General features: G+C 42.8%; 1 protein-coding gene across 3 annotated transcripts in view; it reads left to right on the top strand.

Moving 5' to 3' along the window:
• Positions 1 to 15,589, top strand: part of LOC147020077 (meprin A subunit beta-like) — a 54,632-nt gene that overhangs the window by 26,806 nt on the left and 12,237 nt on the right. For all 3 annotated transcript variants that reach the window (XM_085895091.1, XM_085895090.1, XM_085895092.1), the window contains one exon: positions 9,263 to 9,484. In XM_085895091.1, the coding sequence (XP_085751217.1) occupies positions 9,263 to 9,484 (222 nt within the window). The remainder of the gene's footprint in view (positions 1 to 9,262; positions 9,485 to 15,589) is intronic.

Below are 15,589 nucleotides of genomic sequence, written 5' to 3'. Positions count from 1 at the left end.
CTCTCTCTCTCTCTCTCTCTCTCTCTCTCTCTCTCTCTCTCTCTCTCTCTCTCTCTCTCTCTCTCTCTCTCTCTCTCTCTCTCTCTCTCTCCCCCCCTCTCCCCCTGCTGGTCGTTGGTGAGTCGTGCGTGGGTGTGGCGTCATGGCGGCTTCGTATGTGCAGATGTGAGTACTGTGTTGTGTTGTTGTCGATCCTATCCCCATTTCGTTTCCCTCTGTATCAGTGTTCGTGTTTGTGGAGGTTTCCCCCCCCCCCCCTGTTTCCCTTCCTGCTGAGACGAGAGAGAGGGAGAGCACTCACAGTCGGTGCTTTGTGGGTTTTCCTTGAAACCTTCGGTTTCTGGGCCTACTTTCCATCTGCCTTGTTTTCATAGGCCTGCCGTTTATCGGTGATTTAGCTTCTTCCTTATACTCTTCTTTCTCCTTATACTTTCATTCTTTATTTTATTTTACCTTCGCCTGCGAATTCTGCTCGTGACAGGTCTTTGCTTCCTTTGTTTTCAGCTATGGCGAACAGTCGTTTGCAGAATGGCGTTTATGAGTCACTTACTCGCAAGAATGTGGTGATAGTTAGTTCATACCTGCCAACCCTACCGATTTGCACGGTAGCCTACCGATTTTCTAGAGCTCCCAACGCCTACCGATTTTTATTAGTCAGACATACCGCATTTGGAAATTATTATTGGAAAAAAAATAGTTGTGTTTTTTCAGTTTTGAGTTCGTTTCTCACTGCCAAGATCGTATTACACGCGGCCGCTTCTACATTCTACAAAACTCGTGCCTGACCTTGATTTCTTATCTCATCAGCGATCGGTTATTGCTTCCAAACTAAGCTTGACCAATCAAATGGGATGACAGGAAACAGCGGGCATTCATTTCCAGACAACGCGCCATTTTCCATTCATGATCAAAGACTGCAGTTAACAGAGAGGACTCATCGCTTCAGTGCACGACAACAACGCAAACACCAGACAAGAAAAAAGCACCCCCACGCTGGGTCAACAAGTTTAAGCCAAGTCGGACAACAGAGTTCAAGTGTATCAAGGCTTCGCGTGCGGTAAACTGTAAATATGTTATGAAATCAGAGTGGCCAGTTATTTCATTCATAAAGATGTATCGGTGAGTTTATGTAAACTCTTGTGTACACGTATGGGCACATACATGTGGAGCTTGGACAGTGAGTAATTTATGGAAACATGACTGATGATCATGATGTCTTAGAAAAACAAAGATTGGTGAGTAGATCAAACATGTTAAGTTTTCTCTTTTTCACTCTAAAAATATGTTGATATATTTCAGCTAACTGTGGTCTCAAAATGCAGGAGATTGCACCATTTCGCTTCATTTTTTTGAAAAATTTCCGGGGGGGTCATGCCCCTGGACCCCCCAAGGGACGCATGCGACGCCAGCCTACCGCTTTTCCTTCAAAAAAGGTTGGCAGGTATGGTTAGTCCACCTGACAGAGTTCGGGTCGAGGACGTCGTGACAGGCTTGGGAGAACTCGTTGGTTTTGAAAATGTGTTTTCAGCTTCAAAGATGAACCAACGAGTTGTTGTTTTTCTTTCCGAGGAGCGCTACGTCACTCAGGCGGTTGAAACCGGTTTGTCTTTACCGCCAGATATTTTCGTTAGCGTGAGTATATTGGACTCACCGGCGGTGAAAATCACTTTATCAAATTTGCCGCCGTTCGTTAAAAGCGAACCGATCTTGTCCGTTTTAAAACAGTTTGGCTCAGTGGTGTCAAAAATCTCCATGATTCCTTTTCGTTTGCATTCAGATTCCACAGTCCGCCATATCATGACCTTCCGGCGGCACTGTTACATGGTGTTAAAAAACAACGCTCAATCGCTCGATGCCTCAGCTACGTTGGTAGTTGAAAATCGAAATTATCGAATGTACATCGCAACAGAGACAATGACGTGTTTCACGTGAGGTGCCTTCAGACATTTAAAAGGTGCTTGTCCGGAGTATATATCCGGTGGCACATCTAGACAGTTAGGAACAAACGCCGATCCTAGTGGCACATCTAGAGTCGATATTAGTAATAATAATGGCACGTCTGCAACGGCAGATCGACCTTCACATTCGAGCGCGGAAATCGATAATTCCCCGGCTGATGATGCGGGTTTTATTACCGTGTCCTCCAAGAGGAATTATAAAAGAGGAAGCGGAAGTGAGGACACAGGCGAGCTGTTCGAAAAAGATAGCACCGTCGAATGAACGTAATGTTTCTATCCGAGAAACAGAAGCTCCTGCAGCTGGTCCTCTGCTGCAGAATAGGTTCAGTGTGTTCGCTGAAAAGGGAGGAGACGTTTCCATTCATTCCTCTCACGAACAAGGACCGAGCACAACGCCCCAAGATGTTGTGGTCACCACCCCGGTCACTGACATTAAAATCAAGAACCACAAACCTGCTCTCGTCGCGCGCCCTGCTGAGGACGAAGTGTCTAAGGTGATGGAGGAGGAAGAAGTAACAGCCCCAGAGGGAGAGTGCGAAGCCTCCGATACCAAAACGGTAACCCCTGTTACAGTCTTAAAAACTCCCTCTGTGGAAACAGCTTCACCTTTAGCAGAAGACGATTTTCCCGTTGTGAGAGCATCGACTTCAGTGTGTGAGGAGAAAAATAGAAACCATTCGGATTACGACTCAGATGGGGCCTCGTTTGCCTCTAGTGCTGGTAGCGAGGTCTGGAACGACCCAGCAATAGCCAAGGAACTGGAGGGTGATGATGATTTATCACCCATGGAAATTCTCAAGTTTCTTCAGGACACTTTTCGAAAGAAAAACGTTAAGATTATAAACTTCTTCCCGAACCTGTCTGGCTTTATAACCTCTTCAAGACGTCTCCTCCTCAAGGCTGAACACCTTGGTGTGACTGAGTCACAAGTATTTCGCCTTAGGAAGTGTGTATTGAAAGGCCGGAAAGAGCTACAAGCACAACCCAACTTCCTTTTACCTGACAAACCCTCCCTACCTACACTATGACCTTTTCTATTGTAACTTTAAATATAAATGGGGGACGTTCACCCTTGGGCAAAGCTCAAGTAAAGTTGCTCTCGATCAAAAACATTTTGATGTTGTTCTTTTGCAAGAGACAAGATGTAGCTCCTCGTGCTCGAGCGAATGGACTCGCATCATGAAAGGACAATGGTTCTTTAGTAGCCTGACCTGTCCGAGTGCTGGAGTGGCTATTTATTTAAATCCTTCTTTCTGTCCTGAAAATGTCACTTTCAAGGAGATTATTAAAGGGCATTTAGTTTCAGTTAATTTCCTTTATAATGGTTATAAACACACTTTAATAAATGTATATTCACCCAGTACGAGCACAGAAAGACTAGTTTTCTTTACACAGTTAGAAATGTTCCTCACACCTTGTTTTTGATGGTCTTGTTTGTCTGTGTGGGGACTTTAATTGCACATTGTATCCCACCCTTGATCGTAATGGAGAAGAGCCCCACCCACCAAGTACGGCACCCTTAAAGAGGGCATTGTCCAAATTCTCCCTTACGGATGTATGGAGACTCCAGAACCCATCTGCACGACAATACACGTGGTGCCGATGTGCAAATGGCCGGCTATCTCATGCAAGGATAGACAGATTTTACATCAATAATGACTCTTTAAATGTCATCGACCATGTTGACATCACCCCAAGTGGCTTTTCGGACCATCACATGGTTGTTCTTCATATACTTTCCCCAGTTCGAAATCGTGGCACTGCCCCTTGGACGTTCAATGTGAGTCTTCTGCAAGATGAAGCTTTTCCTGTCGCCTTCCGAGCCTTTTGGGAAGTTTCACGACTACGACAGCCTTCCTACTCCTGCCTTGCACAATGGTGGGACAATGCGAAAACCCATATCAGGACCTTTTGCCAGCAATATAGCTCCTTTTGTACCAAGAATGAATCTGTGCTGCAATCTCTAATTGCTAAAGAAATATTGTCTCTCCAGTCAAGCCTTCAAACTCCCAGTGCTGAAAGGACGAGTTCTCTACTAACAATGAAGAAAGCCCTCCTCGCTCAACTCTGTACAAAACAAGCCAGAGGGGCTCTAATAAGGCTGCGAATGGAGAACTACAGCTTTATTGATACTCCTTCAAAGTTTTTTTTTGCGTTAGAAGCGCAAAAAAAGAGAAACCAGCAAATAACTTCGCTGCAGGCACCAGGAGGCCGAGCAATACACGATCCAAAAGACATTAGGAGCTTGACCAATCAATACTTTTTCTGACTTGTATTGTGCCAGAAACACTAAGGAAGACATGATTCGTTCCTTAACCACCTCTTTGCCCACCTTATCTGAATCTGCATGTCAAAAACTTGACAAGGAAGTGACTCTTTGATGAACTTTCTATTGCTTTGCAAACTTTGCCCACAGGTAAAGCTTCTGGACTTGATGGAATCCCTGCAGAGTTTTACAAAGCCTTCTGGGATTTGTTGGCACCTGAGCTGCTTGACCTCCTGGTTGATAGCCTACGGTCAGGCTTGTTTCCACTTAGCTGTCGCAGGGCCACACTCGCTCTCATACCTAAGAAAGGAGACCTCCAGAAACTTAAAAATTGGCGTCCCATTTCGCTCCTCTGCACGGACTACAAGATTTTCTCGAAAGTTCTTGCCAACCGCCTCAAACCTTTGATTGAGGAGATTGTACACCCCAATCTTATTGCATTCCTAAAAGGACAATACACGACAGTATTTTTATTGTCCGTGACATGATCGATATTTGTATTGCTGAACATAGAAATGTTGGTCTGGTGTTTTTAGACCAAGAAAAAGCTTTCGACACAATTGATCATTCTTATCTCTTTGCTGTTTTACGGGGGTTTGGTTTGAAGGAAAATTTTACTTGCTATATCAAACTATTGTATAATAATATTTTTAGTGTGCTCAAAGTAAATAACATCTTAAGTCGGCCTTTCCCTGTTACCAGAGGTATCCGTCAAGGGTGCCCCCTGTCTGGCCTTCTATACTCCCTATCAATTGAACCTTTACTACATCGTTTACGCACACGGCTACAAGGGTTTTATCGTCTGCCGTTCGAAAATCCTGTAAAAACCATTGCTTATGTGGATGATCTCTGTGCAATTGTGCGCTCAGATGACGATGTTCGTGCTTTGGTTGAGTCTGTCAAGGAATTTAGCCTGGCAAGCTCGACTAAAGTTAATATGGAAAAGAGCAAAGCTTTTTATTTAGGTCCACAGAATGAGACCCCCCCCCCTCCAACCCTGCCTGGGGCATCTTCAATGGACCAATGAAGGAATACACTACCTCGGTGTCTTTCTTGGAATTCCAGTTTTTATTAAAAAAACTGGGAATCGCTGATTACCAAAACTGAGCAGCGGTTAACAAAATGGAGGGGACTATTGAACCAGCTTTCCTACCGGGGTCGTACTCGAGTCATTAATAATCTTGCGGCATCAATGCTATGGCATGTTTTTAAGGCACTGCCGGCCCCAGCTTTTATCCTAAGAAAACTTCAAAGTCTTTTTGTGGACTTTTTCTGGGGGGGAAAGCACTGGCTCCGGCCAGGAATACTAAGCCTACCGACTACAGAGTGTGGACAGGGGCTAATAGAGGTAACGAGCAAAGTGATAGCTTTCCGCCTCCTCTCAGCACTAAGGCTTCTATACTCCGACGTCCCATGGAAAGCCTTTGCCCATTGCTTGCTTAAGCAAGCTGGGAAACTTGGCTATGGTGATGAGCTCTTTCTTCTCAACACGAAGCACGTGGATATGACAACGGTCCCCCTTTTTTACCGAAGCATGCTGGAAGAATGGCAGGCATTTTCTTTTTGCCATGATACCAGTGCTTACTCCCTTCAGATGTTTTTAAAGGAACCAATATTTTTAAATCCTTTTTTTTAATGGGGTCTGTAGTGACAGATCTTTCATGCAAAGGTTTATTGATGTCGGCGTTACCAGAGTTGAACACCTCAGGAACCCCCTTGTACATAGATGGAAGCCAGCTGCTGACATTGCCGTGGCCACCAGTGTGAGGTCCATCAGAGTTATTGGCAGAATTTTCTCTGTGATCCTACGGACCTTTAAGCAAACCGGGTTAAAATGGGACCCAGACATTGAAGATGCCCTCCATCTTTCCCAATGTCCTTTCCCAAATCTGTAAATTTTATTTCAAAGTTTTATGCACTTTAACCGGATGGAGAAATCCTCAGTGTACAATCTATGTGTTCTCACCCTCTTTCCTGACAAACCTGCTGAGCCACAAGCTCATTGGCGAGTGCTGCTTCAAGCTCACCGTTCCACTACAATAAAATGGCAGGTGATGTACAGAGAACCTATTGTCAAGCGCTCGGGCGATCTGCAGTGGCGGCTGGCGCACAGCATCCTGCCTTGCAACGTCCTGTCCCACCATAAATGTCCTGAAAACTCGGAATTGTGCCCCTTTTGCGACACCCCGGAGACCATTTTTTCACATTTTCATTGAATGGTCAAGGTTGGCCTCGCTTTTTGGAATCATCTCACGTGTGATCCGGGGGCTCGGTTTGTCTTTTACACATTGTGTTTTTATATTTGGTTTTAATGTCTTGTATCAATGTAAAAATGAATGTCTTTTAGCAAACTTTTTGTGTTCTGAAGCAAAACTTGCCATTTATTTATCGAGGAAGTGAAAATTGCAGAACACTGATGTTTTAGCAGATGACGTCTTAACTATTTTTAAAGCATTGGTTACGTCGCGTGTTCTTTTTGAGTTTGAAACTCAAGATCCTGCTTTATTTAAAAAGCGGTGATGTGTGAAACAATCCTTATGGAGCATGGTTGGTGGTGCTCCAAGAATCAATTTATAAATTCAATATTACCTCTTTGTTACCCCTTCCTTTCCTGGTTATTTATTTTGATGCTTGTACTAACATACTTCACCATGTGAAACTTGAATTTTCTCGTAACAAAGGGGAGAAGTCTCTCTCTCCTCTCCTCTCCTCTCCTCTCCTCTCCTCTCCTCTCCTCTCCTCTCCTCTCCTCTCCTCTCCTCTCCTCTCCTCTCCTCTCCTCTCCTCTCCTCTCCTCTCCTCTCCTCTCCTCTCCTCTCCTCTCTCCTCTCCTCTCCTCTCCTCTCCTCTCCTCTCCTCTCCTCTCTTCTCTCTCCGTGCAACCGCAAGGGGCTGTTGCTCACTCTCTGGCGGTACGTGTGGAGCCTGTGTTGCTTCTCCTTTTCTCTCTTCCTATCATCTTCTTATGCTTTCTCTAATGTATTTTTCTTTGGAGTATCCGTTTGTATAAACTCTCTTGTTGTCAATGCTTTATCGATCACTCTAAAATGTATTGTTTACTTCCTTTTTTCCACTCTTGTACATTATCATTTGCTTTGTTGTGGTGGTTTATTGAAAAACTTGTATTAATTTTTTATCCTTTGTATTTTTTGTAATAAAAGGACCTAAAAGTCAAAGTCTCTCTCCCGCTATCTCTCTATCTCTTCTATCCGAACATGTCTGGGCGGTGTTTGTTTCTTGGCGTGTCCGGACGGGAGTTTGTCTCCGGACATGTCCGAGTGGTGCTTGTCCACAGACAGCTTAGTTCCAGACTTGCCTGGGTGGTTTTTGTCTCCTAAGCCCTAAGGTGTCCAGGTGCTGTTTGTCTCGAGATGAGTCTGGGTGGTGTTTATGTCTGGACGGGAGTTTGTCTCCGGACGTGTCTGAGCAGTGTTTGTCTCTGGGTGGTGTTTGTTTCCAAATTGCATTTATATCCGGACATAGCCGGACAGTGTTTGTTTCTGGGCAGTATTTAAATGGATTTCACTGTTAGAAAATGTTAGAAAATGGATTTCAGATGTTATTTTGTTACCATCTTCACTGTTATTCAATGCAGAAGCATTTTGATGAGACGGTATGAATTGTAATTAATGCTCCACCACTGCAAATCTGCCTTCCCTTGCTCTCACCTCTCGCTGCCTTCCCTTCCCCCATCCCTCCTCACTTTCCGTCCCTCCTCGCTCCCCACCCCTCCTCCCTCTCCCTCGTCCCCCCTCCCGACTCTCTCTTTCCCCCTCCACTTCCTCACTCTCGCTCCCCCCTCTCTCTCTCTCGCCCCCCTCTCTCTCCCACCTCTTTTTCTCCCCTCCCCCCTCCACTGTAATATTCCCGTCAGCGAAGCGACGGGTGGTATTTGCTCGTAAAAAATTTAAATGAAAATGGGAAGTGGAGAAAAAAGGCACACTGGATCTGTGGGACACAGAACTTTTTACTCTGTGTTCTATCACAGTGTTGATGTTTTGCAAATAGCATTTACAGAGTGTCCACAAATTACCATTCTAAATTCAAACCACAATAATAACAATAATAATAATAATAATAATAATAATAATAATAATGAAATGGGATGCAACAATGCAGTTTGCTGCATGCAAAAGAACATTTCTGAAGGTTTTAATCACCTTGACATGTTGAGTGAAACAACAGGTACTCACATAAAGTAGAATTGTACTGACAATGATAAATGATCATCTTGATAGATCCTGACAATAAAACTTTGAGAAATGCTTTTTCACATGCAGCAAACTAAATCATTGTGTTCCATTTCTTTTGTCAATCAGTTAGTCTCGCCCCTAATGGGATTCATGACTATTGCAATACCCCTGTCTGTCTGGTACAGTAGCGCGCCTGTATTGCAATGCCCCTGTCCGTCTGGTACAGGGTCAGGGTTTACAGTCGAGGGTTTACAGAAACTTCTCCACCCTCTTATGTGCAAAGGGCACGAGTCCAGGAGCAGTTGGGTGTGTCAGAGAAGGATGGGTATAGAGAGTGAGGAGTTGGAGTATTTGGACCCAATATTTGGAAGCAAACGCAGGAATGAGGCATTCGGCCTTCTTAGGGACGGAGTTGGCTGTGGTGCCATTCAAAGTGAGGGAAGGAATGTAATGGGAGTGTACACCAGATAAAGACTCAACAAGGCACCACCGAGTTTTGGAGGGAGACAAGTTTGAAAGCTCAATCTTGAGGTTACAATTGTGGGTGGGTTCAGGTCAGTAAGCCAAGCTCCGCCCTGGATGGACAGAGCTTCAGAGAATATTATGGATTACCATCCACAGTGCTCCAAATTTAAAGGTGAAAAAAGTGGTTTCGACACACTGTGGTTGTGAAGGACTCATCTTACTTTCATTGATATTGCCAATCTGTTCAAAGTCTCCTTGATGTTGTTCTGTCATTTTGCTCCTGGATGGGTCTCTCTGTAAATTTAAATCCATTTTGCAATAATGTTTGTCTGGTTTCAGTGGTGATATTAAAGTATTTTTCTTTTTTCTTTTCTGCACAGATCGATTGATTAACTTTGAAAAGAATACCCTGCATGAATCTGACTCGCTGAACGTGTCGTATGACTACTTATCTGTGATGCACTACAACTCAAAAGCATTCCAGAAGGCACCAGGTCTAAACACAATAATAACCAAGGACCCGCATTTCATGGACATCATTGGGCAGAGACTGGATATCAGCGAGCTGGACCGCGTACAGCTCAACCGAATGTACAGCTGCAGTGAGTTATTGAAAACCCTGTATGTTCATCATGTTAAATCCTGCTGTAGACCTTTGTCTTGTCTTGGTCTGTTCACTTTGAACTCATTTTGTTTAAACTATAAATCTTTGTTTCTATCATTTTTTTTTCACAAAATCTATTTCTTTTCATTTTTAAATCAAGTTCTTGTCCTCCTTCCTCACCGCTCTTTTAGAACAACACCATTTGAATGTTTCGCTCCTTTTTTATATGTAGTTGTCTGTCTTCTTGCCATTGCCTGCTTTAGGCAGGTCACATGAGTCCATTGATATACCATTTTGTTTCACAATTAAAGTCCAAACTTTCTGGTGACCTGCACTCCTGAATTCTCATTAAACTCCGCCATCGAAGATGGATGGAGGTTATTGTTTTCACCCCTTTCTGTCTGTTTATTTGTTACTTACGAAATCTAAAGATTTCGTAAGTATATTGATGCCTTCCGTTTCTGTTTGTTTGTTTGTAGGCACGATAAGTCGAGAACGGAAGAAGCTACCAATGTCAAATTACACCACGTGATTCAGGAGGGTGGTGGCTAGCGCTGATTATATTTTGGTCAAAATCGGTCAAAGATCAAGGTCACAGTGAGGTCAAACATCCAAAACATTCGATTTTTGATGGTTTGGTACAGAATCATCGTAGAAACTTCTGGTTTGCGTCGCTACCTTATCGAGAGACAGCTTTTATAAGACAAGGTCAGAGGTCAATTGACGATTTCGTAAGTACCAGTCTATGACTGCTTGTGTGTTTGTTTGTAGGCACGATAACTCTAGAACGGAAGAAGCTACCAATGTCAAATTACACCACATGATTCAGGAGGGTGATGGCTCGTGCTGATTAGATTTTGGTCAAAAGCGGTCAAAGGTCAAGGTCACAGTGAGGTAAACTATTCGATTTTTTTGATGGTTTGGTACAGATAACTCGAGAACGGAAGAAGCCACCAATGTCAAATTACACCACGTGATTCAGGAGGGTGATGGTTCGTGCTGATTAGATTTTGGTCAAAATCGGTCAAAGGTCAAGGTCACAGTGAGGTCAAACATCCAAAAAATGATAACTGGAGAACGGAAGAAGCTACCAATGTCAAATTACACCACGTGATTCAGGAGGGTGGTGGCTAGTGCTCCTTAGATTTTTGTCAAAATCGGTCAAAGGTCAAGGTCACAGTGAGGTCAAATATCCAAAACATTCGATTTTTGATGGTTTGGTACAGAATCATCGTAGAAACTTCTGGTTTGCGTCGCTACCTTCTCTCGAGACAGCTTTTATTAGACAAGGTCAGAGGTCAAGTTGACGATTTCGTAAGTACCAGTCTATGACTGCTTGTTTGTTTGTTTGTTTGTGAGCAGTATTACGGAAAAACTCCTCGACGGATTTCGACGAAACTTGGTGGGGGGTTAGGTCTGGTCCAAGGATCATGCCATTAGATTTTGGACTTGGTCCAAAATCCAATATGGCCGCCATGGCGGCCAATTTGAAAAAATATTTGAATTTTTTTTTTTTTTGCATTTCTTCATGTTTTAAGTGATTTCCACCACCCCCCCCCCCTCCCCAAAAAAATTGTTAGAGAAAAAAATTTTTGCAACTGTTTTAAACAAAATTTCGATTTCTTTTTTTGCATTTCTACATGTTATAAGTGATTTCCAACAAAAAAAAACATGCCAAAATTATAATTGCGGCTGATTTTGGAACTTCAGGTGGATATACCCACGTAAAATCAATTTCTGTCTCAAGGAATCTAGTTATGATTGAATTGAGTATGTAAAAGTTAAAAGTAAAAGGGAAAGTTGCAAACGATAACTCTGTGAGCACTGTTGACGTCAAATTGAATGAATAGGATATCAGGTTCACTTGAGTGACCTAGCAGTCTTGGCGGCGGAGGTTTTGCACTCTACCGAGTGCTCCCCCTCCAGTTTAAGGACTGTTTTGCCTCTCCCATAATGACTGTTTTTGTCCAGTTTTGCCTCTCCCCTAATGATTCAAGATTTCTGCCGACCACGATCTGATGCTGCCTTCCATGCCGATGAACAACTAGTGGGGCATGTGGTGAAATAATTATGCATTTTTGGTTTGAAAGTATGAAACACGAAACAATGGCAATATTCAACCAACCGATCAAATCTAGATTATAGAGCCACTGGAATTTCCATCAAAATGGCCACAAAATTTCATCAAGATGGCTACCAATGTTCGAGAAAAATCTTGTCAGATGCCTTAATGAGGGGTTAATCTGAAGATTCAAAGTGCTATTTTGTTTTGTTATACTAGTTGATCTATTTGTCAACATCTGGTTGTAGACAGCTTGTAGTTATTTTTAAATTGCCAGTGTTGTGAATATGATTCCCAATTAAAGACCAAAATTAGCCTTACTAATCACATTTTGTCTTTTCCAGCATACTTTGAGGATTAATATTAACAAGGACTGTAGGTGCAAATTTGGTGATGGGTAGTGGTGATGGCAATGGCCCAATGAGATTTGGTGATGTTGGCTGGATATCATTATGACAAATACAGAATGTAAAACGTGTGCACTTTGTCAGATGATGTCCCCAAAAACTCTCCATTGTCCAGCAAATTCCAGACAAGACATTTGGATTCTGGGCACAACAGTTTATCCAGGAACATAGAACGATTTTCCAATTAAAATGCCTGCCAACGAATATTGATGTCGCCACCCTTTCTGTAGAAGGGCATTTAGCTGAAACATCCAAGATAAAATTGGCTGAATAGCACAAATCCTTTTGAGACAAATTCAGCAATCTAATTTTACAGAATGCAGAGAAACAAACAGTGGACGCAGCTCAAGAACCTTGGAAGTTTAGTCATCGTTGTATCCAAGGAAGAGCTAAGACACTCCATGGTTTTGATGTTTTTCTGTGTAGAATGTACAGGTGATCTTCACAGGGCTTGGATATTTAATCTGGACACAAATGTGCAAAAAGCACATTTCTCTTGAATGTTACTTTGGTACTGGCCAGGTTGAGCATAGATGATATGTCAGCACAGGTTGCTATTGTAAGCATAACACAACAGTTAGTGTTTTTTTTTTTAATTGAAAAACAAATGCTGCTGACTTGGTTATTTTATTGTCTGGATTTTCTTTGAGTCGCTTCCACCTTGGGTTTTGAGTCGGGAGAGGAGGCGGAAGAGCAGCCAATGTGGTTTCTCTTCCTTCTTGTAAGTGCTGTGCCTGCTTGGGTGCTTGTTTTGTTAAGGCCTGGTCACACCTTGACGTTTTAGCCAACGTATGCCGATTTTTTAATTTTTTTTTCTAAAACGCTGGCACACGTTGAATACGTTATGGGTAAGATTTGATAACATTGAGAGCACGCTGAAAAACACTGCCATACGTCGTTGTACGTTGGCTTTAAACGTTGTACTTTTCGGTTGTCCTCAAATTTTTTCATGCTTGAAATTTCACGACGTATGCCGGCGTATGACTCATACGTTCCGCTATGCTGGCCACAAGTTGTATGCACGGTCTGCGATCGTTGACAGACGTCAACACATGCTACTTGTAAGTTAATCATAAGTTGAGACACGCCGAGGTAATGTTTAGCGTACCGGAAACTTATTTCTAACCTATGATTAATGTGTTGTTGGCACGTTACGCGATCGTTGCCACACAGCGACAGACGTTACTTTTAAGTTACTCATAGGCTGAAAGATGTCGGTATAATGGATCGTCCTTGCGTCAGCATCCACGGACACGGCCAGGACACTTATTTGCAGCATTCTTCAAACTTTTCTTCGGCATGACGAGGATGTTCACACTTCGATGTCTAGCTTGGCTATGATTCCAATTGTCCATCGGCAGCGTCTATTAAAATAGTCGAGTTTGAGCGTTTTAACACGTTCAGAAGAAACGCTTCAAATTTCCAAACCCCAGCGTCAAAAAACAAAGGCGAGTGACAGCAATTTAAATCGCTCATTGTAAACAATGAAAATAGCTGAGTGGTACCGTTTAAAAGTCGTTGAGTGTAAAAAAAATCCAATTGTTGAGCGCAAGCGTCTACTTTCAATAGTGGAGATGCAGCCATTTAAATCGTTGAGTGGCAGCCTATGAACCTACCCGTGGACACGCGGACGCAAGGAGGATCCATCATAACCCACACCCTCCCCCTCACACTCACCTACTACTGCCAACATGAACAAACTACTACTAATACTAATACTGATACTGATACTGATACTGTTACTGCTGACATGGACATCGACTCAAAAAGGACTCGAAAACACTGTTGGGTTCCCCTTTTATGAGCAGCATTTTTATATACCAATTCCCAAAACCGCTGGGAACACGTCTTTATATGGCAGTTGTAAGCTAGAAACGCATTCATTTTTTTTTTTGTCGACCGGAAGACGTCATTGGAATACGTCTACATACGTCGATGTGTGTTGGGACTACGTAAAGAATTGGTTCAAAGCACGTCAAATATAAGTTAGAAATAAGTTTCGCGTAAAAAAGACATTACCGCGACGTGTTTCGACTTATGAGTAGCTTATAAGTAGCCTTTGTGGACGTGTGTAAGCGTCCACATATCGTGTGTAAAACTTATCCCCATCGCATGCGGAACGTGTGTCATATGCCGAGTACGTCGTAAAATTTTGAACATGTTTAAAATTTCTTGACGTACTCTACTTACTACGACGTATGATAGCGTACTTTAGCGTTCTACTCACGTATACCAAACTTACTCATACCGTATTTGACGTGCCCCCAACGTTTTAGACACATTTTTCTTAGGTCGGCATACGCTGGCAAGATCGCCAAGGTGTGACCGCGATGTTGTCACTTCCATTTCTACGGCAGTTATGATTTGAATTGTTGTGCGTCAGCCTTTTAATAGGCTACGTCACGACATCGTCGGCGATGCGTGCAACGCGCTATGCCTAAGTTAGACTATCGTTGGGCATAGGTTGTGTAGGCCAACAACAGGTTCAGCATTCGTTGGTATAAGTTATATATAACACAACGAAACGTTCTGTGTCCATTACTAATATGTTATGCATACGACCAAGTCGTTATGAATACGTCCGAATCTTTAAAAAAAAACATCAAAAGTTCAACGTCAGCCAGCGTTTTACATACATTTTAATACGTTGCCATCGCTGGCTAAAACGTCAAGGTGTGACCGGGCCTTTAACGAGGATGCGGACGTTTTATTGTGCTGCATGGCTTTTTCTGGAGAAACACTAACTGCCTTGGAAGAAATCCATCTCCTTGTCATCTGTTTATTGTGTGAATGGAAACATCATACATAACATGAACCAAAGTCCTGGTAAAACAAGTGTTATACTATGTGTCATATAAAATGTTGGGCAAATTCTACAAAAGCACTGAACAGGTACAAAAACTGGATTCAGGTCAAACAGCAAAGGCCATAAGCAATGGAATAGTGTGAGTTGAACTCCTTTCATTCATTCAGGAGAGCCAAAGTGGTCCCAAAAGAAGCTGTGGTTTTCATATTGACTGATCTGTCCCAAATGTATACATTACGACTTGAACAATTGAGTATAGTTTTATACCGAGTCCACACTATACGATACAAGGGACGCATCTTGGCTCAATGTCCTGCTTTAAGGGATATAACAATGGCCGACATGTCATGCTCTTTTTTTTCTTCTTCTTTTTTTGATACAGATTCGAGGATCTTGGAGGAGGTAGAACATAGAATGGGGCAGTATGTAACAAAACAAAATGAACAGTAGGAGAGGCAGAAACACAACAGCAGGGTCGAGAGACAAAATAGAGAGAAACTTCGAAGACAAGGGATGTGGGAAAGAATGAGGACTAGGGGAGGACACAGGGGGTGGACGAGGTGGATACAGAATCAAACTCTCAAGAAGGAAAACAGGAAAGTTGGAAAGAGATTGGCTTGGCCCAGGGTGTTCTCAATTTCTCATATCTCAATTTCAAACAAAGATTTCAGTAAAGTGACCAGAAAATCTGTGGAGAAAGATTTTGACAATAATACAATTATCCTTGCTTGTTAAGGTGGCCAAAATAGTTTGTAAAGAATTACTCTCTATGGAGAACACTCAATTCATCGGCACGTTTAGTGAAGACTGTCAGGAAAATTATTCTGC

The sequence above is a fragment of the Eptatretus burgeri genome, chromosome 9 (assembly GCF_056783735.1).
Source record: "Eptatretus burgeri isolate ZD-2024b chromosome 9, Ebu_testis_v1, whole genome shotgun sequence".
NCBI classification, from domain to species: Eukaryota; Metazoa; Chordata; class Myxini; order Myxiniformes; family Myxinidae; genus Eptatretus; species Eptatretus burgeri.
This window is presented reverse-complemented; position numbering and strand designations above follow the sequence as displayed.